The sequence below is a fragment of the Cucurbita pepo genome, unplaced genomic scaffold (genome assembly GCF_002806865.2).
Source record: "Cucurbita pepo subsp. pepo cultivar mu-cu-16 unplaced genomic scaffold, ASM280686v2 Cp4.1_scaffold000993, whole genome shotgun sequence".
NCBI classification, from domain to species: Eukaryota; Viridiplantae; Streptophyta; class Magnoliopsida; order Cucurbitales; family Cucurbitaceae; genus Cucurbita; species Cucurbita pepo.
In genome coordinates, this window is record NW_019647192.1 from 1 (window position 1) to 8979 (window position 8979).

The 8979-nt window shown below is 37.6% G+C and overlaps 1 protein-coding gene and 3 non-coding genes across 4 annotated transcripts; 1 reads left to right on the plus strand and 3 right to left on the minus strand.

Moving 5' to 3' along the window:
* Positions 1–219: 219 nt before the first annotated feature.
* On the minus strand, positions 220–5854 carry LOC111786078 (aspartic proteinase nepenthesin-1-like). Its single transcript, XM_023666433.1, has 12 exons — positions 5446–5854; positions 5241–5361; positions 4293–4720; positions 4028–4184; positions 3343–3425; positions 3168–3264; positions 2878–2953; positions 2530–2733; positions 1928–2052; positions 1370–1471; positions 1190–1287; positions 220–570 (listed from the first exon to the last, which is right to left on the minus strand). Exons 1-12 carry the CDS (start codon positions 5703–5705, stop codon positions 399–401), a joined length of 1923 nt encoding a protein of 640 aa, XP_023522201.1. The 5' UTR covers positions 5706–5854; the 3' UTR covers positions 220–398.
* A 1187-nt stretch (positions 5855–7041) lies between these two features.
* On the minus strand, positions 7042–7125 carry TRNAL-CAA. The gene has a single exon. It is a non-coding gene; the product is annotated as a tRNA-Leu (tRNA).
* An 860-nt stretch (positions 7126–7985) lies between these two features.
* Positions 7986–8069, minus strand: TRNAL-CAA. The gene has a single exon. It is a non-coding gene; the product is annotated as a tRNA-Leu (tRNA).
* Positions 8070–8590: 521 nt separating this feature from the next.
* Positions 8591–8664, plus strand: TRNAN-GUU. Its single transcript has one exon. It is a non-coding gene; the product is annotated as a tRNA-Asn (tRNA).
* Positions 8665–8979: the final 315 nt, after the last annotated feature.

Consider the following 8979-nt stretch of genomic DNA (forward strand, 5'->3'; position numbering starts at 1 on the left):
AATTAATCTCCATGTAAAGAAACTACCAATCTCTATCACTACTTGAGGTCTGAACAAAGTGGTCGCTCAACCCGTCTCCACTTAATGAGTTCCACTTACCAAGGTTGGATCATAAATAGTAATTTAAAAATAATAATTATGAAAATAAAGATAGATATTTGTCTAAAAAGACAAATCGTAGAGAAAAGAAATGTAGGTCAAATTCATATTGCAACTAAGTGAAAAAAGGGAACTTCCGATTTGTTTAAGGTTAGAACCTTTGAGCATAAGATGAATACAAAATCTGGAAAATAATAATATTCTTCCAATGTCTCCTACTGAACATTGAACCTATAAAAATTCAAAGCAAATGATACAAACAGAGACAGCAAACCAAAAATGTGCTGGCGAGACTTTTACTACAGGGTCTGGAGTTCCTGCTCTGGAGCTGCTGCATTGACAGGCTTATATGAATGGAATGCTTGCTGTCTCCTTCTCCAAATAAACCACACTCCCATTGCTGACAACCCAAGAATAAGCGTGACCATAATGGCTAAACCCACCAAAATATAAAGTCGCTTCCACAATGACCTAAACAATATAAAACAGATTGGATAACATTAATGCTATGCAACATTTAGCCATCCATGAATACAAGACTCTAACTAAGAACGTAGTAACAACATAACATTTGTATGACTACATTACCATTTTAGTCCTTAAGACGTCACAATATGTCTATTTAATCTATGAATTTTTAAACGTTTCAACTGGACTATATTTGACGTGATGTGATAAAACAAAATGTAACAAAATCAGTGTAAATTTTATCACACTTAGCTCGCTTCCTTGAATTTATTATAGGTAATAATCAGGTCAATATTTTAGTAAATGATGCAAAGAAAGGCTCGTGACATTTGACCCACAAAAAGGCTCAAAAAACTATTGAAATAGCGGAAGCTAACTTGAGGAAAGAGCCAACCCATCAAGAAAAATGTAGTCCACTTATTTTTTTCTAGTTTGCTTAATCTCTCAGAGTATGTGAGCGCGTTGTCTTAGAATAAAAACCAAACTTTTAACAACATAATTCAAACCAAACTTTTAACAACATAATTCAAAGCTTTTCAAGTTTAAAAACTAAATAGACACAACTAAGAAGATTGATTGACTATCTTCATAATTTAACATTTAAACCTATTTACATACTTACCTATCCATTAGAGGTTCGACATTCCATCGAATGACCCGGTAACTTCCGTACTTAGGGGGTAGCTTCATGTGATGCTCGACGATCAGGGAAATTATTGTCTGCCAGAGAAACAATATTTTAAAGGGATGCTTGAGAATTTCGGTTGTTATGCAGTTTACAGTTGCAGGTATATTCACTTACAGTAGCAGTCGCAGGTGAGAAAAATTCTGAGGATCCATTAGGGAGTATGGCCAATTGAATAAGTGAATGATTTCCTCTCATGGTAAAGTTCAATAAACGGACCTGAAATAATGGTTAAAAATGATATGCAGTAAAAAGTTGGATACAGTCACAACTCAATTAGTAAGAAAAGCTGAGAGAGATGTCTCTCGGGGTAAATTATAAGTTTAGCCCGTGAATTTTGATCGTTGCATCAATTTATTCTCCTTAAACTTTAATAGATTTCACCTCTCACTAATGTTGTAAACTAAACTATGACATGATATGTTCACTGAACCAATGTTAGCTCATTTGGCATGTCAATATTTAGTGAAGAGTTAACTAAATATAGGAACTATTTAGAACCATAATTAATGACTTTTAACTAACTAACGTCAATGTTTAATGACTTGTAAAGCTTAGGGATCAAATAGCCATAACAATGGAATACATTTATAATAAAACCTATTTGTTATTACATTAATTATTGTTAAATACTGCAAAATAAATTTTAATCCCCAATGTGTCAAGTGTACTAACCTGTGAATGACTAACATTTAACTCGTGAGCAATATGATCGGAAAGTTGTGTAATATGAGGCTCCAGATGTTTGTAGCTTATGTTCAACAAGATATCAAATGTGATACGTCCAATCTGGAGATCTTCTGCACGTAGTACAAAATAAAACACTTTAACAAACAGACCTTTAAGGTAGAGATTGCAACAGATAATAAATTTGTTAAAATACTCTTTTTTTTTTTATAAGAAATAATTTCATTGATAGTATGAAATTACAAAAGGGGTTGTTAAAACAATCATCGTTTGATAATTGCATTTCAAAATGGTCTATAATATTTATAATCAAATTCCGAAAAATGGTATTTCCATGACACTGGTTATGTAATTTTTTTCACCCAACAGTTCTCTTACACATTAGCATGTATATCAAAGAAGACAAATGGTAGAACCTCAACTGTCATCATGGTATGAAGGATGGTATAACTTGTTTTAACTTTCCAAATCAATTAAGCTCAACGACCATATCGACATATAAGGAAAAGAAAATTACTACAGAACCAACTGATGCAGTCAAGCTGCCGTATTAGCATAAAAGCAAAAATAAACCTTGCAATTAACCATACCCGGAATCATATCATATGGTGATTCGCTTGGAGCTGATGCAGGTGCCATATCAGTATCGTGTGATGTATTTGAAACTGAAGGAGCATGGGCATTATCATCCGAAATGTGAAGCCTTTCCCATAACTCGGAACAATTAGTTTTCCAAAATCCAATTTTTGAATGCTCTCTGTCATACATCACTAAAGTGTTGCGGACAATGATTCCTGTAACAGAAAACAGTCATGCTAAAATGTGATATGTGATTAAATTAAAAAATAAAAAGGCGAATTCACAAAGTGAACAGTCAGAAATTCCAAATTCCTATGCATTCACGAGCGAAAATCGTCTGAGACATGAAAAAATCGTACCTCCTAGAAGAGTAGTTTGATCATTATTTCCATTCTCGAAAATTCCCAGACAATATGCACCATGTACCTTTGAGTGCTGAAGTAATGATTCAGAAAATTCACAGTAAAGAAGAATCCGTTAGCTCAAACTTTTATGACCACTATATCAATTGAATACAAAGATCAATTCAAGGCCCTTATTTTTGTTAAGGAGGATTATACTGCCAAACCCCACACATAATCCCATGTAAACAGACACAGATACAAAGAAGTAACGCAAAAATATTAAGTAATCAAGGGATATTCCTTACCCGGAACAAGTAATTTTCTGGTGCTAGAGACAACTTTTGGCCATTGTCAAATACCAAGTCAACTGTCGGAAATGTTTTTGATAATTCAGCAGCATCACTAACATAAAGTAACGAATCATAATTACTTATTGTTGTAAATCACTTTCAAAACTGACAACGTATTACCTAACCATACCTTCCAGCACCAGAAAAACATGTATCTTTAAAATTTGGGTCAGGACCACCAATCTTCTTCAAAGAATGAAGCGCATTCATAATCTGAAAGATTTTTTCTTTTTAAATTCATTATGCATTCTAAAACAAAGAAGTAAAAAACAGGACTTCAAACTGCTAACGACTCAAGATCAAATCTGTAATTTTGTAATCAAGGGAACACTAATAGAGAAAACAAGAGAAAAGAGACACAGGATATATGCCTGGTCATGGTTTGACAACTACAGGGATCGATCCTTTCTAATAAGGAGCCAAAAGTTTTTTTCGTTTCCTCTTCCTTTCTCCATTTAATTGTATCGATGAAGTTTTTTCAGGCAACACAAGAACTTGGCTTAACACTGAATTGAAAGCCTCCACAAATATGACAAATGTTCTCATTTATTAAGATTGACAAGGAAACAATGTAAATTGATTCATATCAAATCGTTAAAATGTAAAGCAACTAGAACAAGTTTACAAAAGAAAATGAAAAAACGATGCAAACAATTATCAGATTGGAACAGAAATAGAAGAAAGATAACCCTGGAAAAGTAAGAATTAGACTGTCTTACTATGTCCTTGTGAAAGCATGCAACAATCTTCAAATTCAGACATTACTAAAGAAACTCCTGACTGAGAATGTTAAATTCAGGGAAATAAAAGCTTACAGCATTCTTGAAAGGTCCAAAGGCTTCCTGTGGTAGGTAAGAATAAGTTGTACCACTATCCAAGACAGATCCATATCTTCCGTCAAAAACGCTTGGCTCGAGAGGCAGCTTTTTACCCGCAACATGTATCTCCTTCAAATCAACATTGTAATATGGACTGTTGCCATCCCGAAACTAAAGTAAATGTGTGAGATGTATCAATTGTAATTGTTATGAAAGAGCATGAAGTACAATTTTTTTAAGGTTAAACGGCTTTAGTACACACCTTCTCACAGGGTCTGAGTAGCTAAAAATCATCTCTGATGGAGGAGAGATTCCACCAAGAACCATAGCACCACCACCAATATCCATACCACCATAGCATAATGAGAAAGAATCATTAATCACACCTTTTTCAACTAGTTGGTCGACAATACTAAGATCACCACTGCCCAAACCCATAATTCCATCAGCACGTTGACTGTAAAGATCACCAGTTTCCTCATTCTCACAACCAAACACAGCACGCTGGGGTACGAGTGCACTCTGATTTCCAAAGGATATAACATCATCACCAAGGACACCACTGCTAGTACTCATTTCAGCATACTGCCTCTCATAGACACACTGCACTCCGTCACCGTCACAAGTGCAATCAGAATTGCATTTGACAGGTTGGTAAGTGCTTGACAATTCTGGGTCAAACTTTGGGTCCTGAAAGAAATAAAAGTTTAAGTAGAGAGAACAGCACATTGCAAGGTTCCTTTGAAGAAAAAACTAGAAATGTTTTAATATAAATGTAATAAATGACTGCACAAATTTTATCCATAAAACCATCGGAGGAACAAGCTTCAAGACCCATATAGAATACCGACAATACAATTCTGTCACATTCATTAAATAGATAATGCCTTTTAGTTATCCACATTTCTCTAAATTGGAGGGAAACAACATTGTAGTGTCCAGAGTCAGACAGCATTCCGAGATCAGTTCTTCCCAGAAGAAAACAATTTGTCCATCGAAGGAGACCTTATGATTTACCCTTTGGTGCAGAATAAACATATATCATTCGAGGATCCATGTCATTTGATCTATTTCTTAACCAGACTGATAAATTACCAATTTCCAAATCAATATCATAAAAAGCAGATAAAGGAAACAGAGCAGATGATTGAATATGACTATGAAGGCCTTATAAATGATCTAGCAAGCATCAATTTGTAAACATTTTAACCTGGTGCTTCCCACAAAGTTCGCAAGTTGAGCAAGGAACATAAGTAACCGTACTTCCCGTATCAACAATAAGAGCGAATTTCTGCGGCGGAGTACCGATCCAAAGCCGCGTCGTATAATACCTGAACCAAAAACCAAAAACCAAAAACCAAATTTCATCAAACGAAAATCATAACCATCCAAAAATTAAAGGAGGTGGATCATACCCATTGAGAAGGAGATCGTCGTAGAGCCGCATTCGAGCGTTGGAACGATTATTCGAATTGGGGAATCCGCGGAGACGACGATGAGGCTTGGAGATCAATTTGGAGGAATTGGGGGACGAGCGATAAAGAGGCAACACCATGGCGCGATGCGAAGGCGTAAGGAGAGGATTGGAGGAGATGGGATCGGCGGAGAGAGTGAAATGCGTGAGGTGCAAGAAATGGAGGAGAAGAGCGAGGAGTAGATTGGGTGTTCGTGCCATTGGCGATTGGATATGGGAGAGGTCAACGGAAGGAGGCAGATCGAAGAAGGAAGAAGGAGAATGGATTGAAGGGAGGCGAGATGAAGGTGAGAGCTGATTGATTGATTGATTCAAAATAAACAATTGCAGTTAAAGTTGGGTGAAGGATGATTCATTTTAAAGAAAGCGAGGGAAAGCCAAACTTCACTCAGAGGTCCCAGAGATTTTCCAAACTTGCCTTTTGACGGGTTAAGGAACTATACGAGTTGGTTGGGCTGAATTAAAAATAAGAAATAAAATAAAATAAAAAAACTATGACACTTAAGTCTGAGTACAACCCTCTCTATATAAATAATTATACTTATTTATGTTAATACTTAAATATTAAATACTCACCGATCACAAGAATCAATTTAACTAAGAAAAATCTAGAGGGTTAGATCAGGTGAAGTTGATTATTTTATTAAACTTTTTTTTTTTAAATTATAATTGTGTATTTAAAAACTTTAAACTCAATAGAGAGATGAACCAAACAATCCTAATAAGGTGCGAAAACCTCTCCTAATAGGCTCGATTTAAAACTGTGAGCCTTATGGCAATACTTAATGGACAAAAATGGACAATGTCTGCTAACAGTGGGGTGGACTTTTACAAATGAAATCAGAGCTAGTCACTGGGCAATGTACCAAAAATAGACAATGTCTGCTAGGAGTGGGCTTGGACTTTTACAAATGAAATCAGAGCTAGTCACTAGGCGATGTGCCAGTGAGGACGCTTGGCACTCAGAAGGGGTCGATAGTGAGATCCCACGTCGATTAGAGAGGTGAAGAAACATTTCTTGCAAGGGTCTGAAAACCTATCCATAGTAGATTCGGTTTAAAACCGTGAGGGAGATACCGAGACGTAACGAACGAAAGCAGACAATATCAACTAACGGTGGTCTTAGATTTTAACAAATGATTGGCTGGAATAGCTCTATCAACTAACGGTGGTCTTAGATTTTAACAAATGATTGGCTGGAATAGCTCATCGTGCGGCTGTTAACCACAAGGTCGGAGGTTCAAGCCCTTCTTCTAGTGATGTGAACGAAGCATGCAAACTTTATAATTGTGTTCGGTGCTTCTCCCAAGTACAAATTTTCAATCAACATCGATTTGTGATGCTCTCGTGTACCGAGAGCTAACTAAACAATCATGTTTTGACACTTAAAAGCACTGGTGAGTTCAATTGATATCCACCACGGTACGAGTTCAATCTCTTAGTGTTGAAAAGTTTGACACAAGCCCATAAAATGGTGGGTGGTTATAGATATTATCCACTTTGGCACGAGTTTTGCCTAACAATAATATGGATGGATTGTCAGAAGTGGGATTTGAACCCACGCCCTCTTACGAGGACCAGAACTTGAGTCTGGCGCCTTAGACCACTCGGCCATCCTGACTACTAATTGTGCGTTCCTAGATTGGTTTGAGAGGGGAATTTATCATTCCGTATATGGGTGTGTAAACGTCTCCCAAGTAGGCGCGTTTTAAAACTGTGAGGCTGACGACGATACGTAACGGATTAAAATAGATAATATCTACTGGCTGTTGGAGAGAGGAACGAAACAATCCAGATAAGGGTGCGAAAACCTCTCCCTAATAGGCGCGATTTAAAACTGTGAGGCTCATGGCAATACCTACTGGGCAAGAATGAACAATGTCTGCTAGCAGTGGGCTTGGACTTTTACAAATGAAATCAAAGCTAGTCACTAGGCGATGTGTCAGTGAGGACGCTTGGCACTCAGAAGGGGTCGATAGTGAGATCCCACGTCGATTAGAGAGGTGAAGAAACATTTCTTGCAAGGGTCTTAAAACCTATCCATAGTAGATTCGGTTTAAAACCGTGAGGGAGATACCGAGACGTAACGAACGAAAGCAGACAATATCAACTAACGGTGGTCTTAGATTTTAACAAATGATTGGCTGGAATAGCTCAGCGTGCGGCTGTTAACCACAAGGTCGGAGGTTCAAGCCCTTCTTCTAGCGATGTGAACGAAGCATGCAAACTTTATAATTGTGTTCGGTGCTTCTCCCAAGTACAAATTTTCAATCAACATCGATTTGTGATGTTCTCGTGTACCGAGAGCTAACTAAACAATCATGTTTTGACACTTAAAAGCACTGGTGAGTTCAATTGATATCCACCACGAGTTCAATTTCTTAGCGTTGAAAAGTTCGACACAAGCCCATAAAACGGTGGGTGGTTATAGATATTATCCACTTTGGCACGAGTCTTGCCTAAAAAATAATATGGATGGATTGTCAGAAGTGGGATTTGAACCCACGCCCTCTTACGAGGACCAGAACTTGAGTCTAGCGCCTTAGACCACTCGGCCATCCTGACTACTGATTGTATGTTCTTGGATTGGTTTGAGAGGGGAATTTATCATACCGTATATGGGTGTGTAAACATCTCCCAAGTAGGCGCGTTTTAAAACTGTGAGGCTGACGACGATACGTAAGAGATTAAAATAGATAATATCTACTGGCTGTTGGACAGAGGAACGAAACAATCCAGATAAGGGTGCGAAAACCTCTCCCTAATAGGCGCGATTTAAAACTGTGAGGCTCATGCCAATACCTACTGGGCAAGAATGAACAATGTCGGCTAGCAGTGGGGTTGGACTTTTACAAATGAAATCAGAGCTAGTCACTAGGCGATGTGCGAGTGAGGACGCTTGGCACTCAGAAGGGGTCGATAGTGAGATCCCACGTCGATTAGAGAGGTGAAGAAACTTTTCTTGCAAGGGTCTTAAAACCTATCCATAGTAGATTCAGTTTAAAACCGTGAGGGAGATACCGAGACGTAACGAATGAAAGTAGACAATATCAATTACGGGTGGTCTTAGATTGTACAAATGATTGGCTGGAATAGCTCAGTTCGTTAGAGCATGTGGCTGTTAACCACAAGGTTGGAGGTTCAAGCCCTCCTTCTAGCGATGTGAACGAAGAATGCCTTTATAATTGTGTGTTTGGTGCTTCTCTTTAGTACAAATTTTCAATCAACATCGATTTGTGATGTTCTCGTCTAGCGAGAGCTAACTAAACAATCAAGTTTTGACACTTTTAAAAAGCACTGGTGAGTTCAATTGATATCCACCACGGTACGAGTTCAATTTCTTAGCGTTGAAAAGTTCGACACAAGATATTATCCACTTTGGCACGAGTTTTGCCTAACAATAATATGGATGGATTGTCAAAAGTGGGATTTGAACCCATACCCTCTTACGAGGACCAAAACTTGAGTTTGGCGC

Excerpts from the sequence above, each read along its gene's own strand:
- LOC111786078 (XM_023666433.1), bottom strand. The coding sequence starts at position 5,705 with ATGGCACGAACACCCAATCTACTCCTCGCTCTTCTCCTCCATTTCTTG. Across the intron at positions 2,954-3,167 it reads CAGAAAATTACTTGTTCCGG|CACTCAAAGGTACATGGTGC; the intron begins GTAAGGAATATC and ends TCATTACTTCAG. Across the intron at positions 1,472-1,927 it reads TAAATGTTAGTCATTCACAG|GTCCGTTTATTGAACTTTAC; the intron begins GTTAGTACACTT and ends CCATTATTTCAG.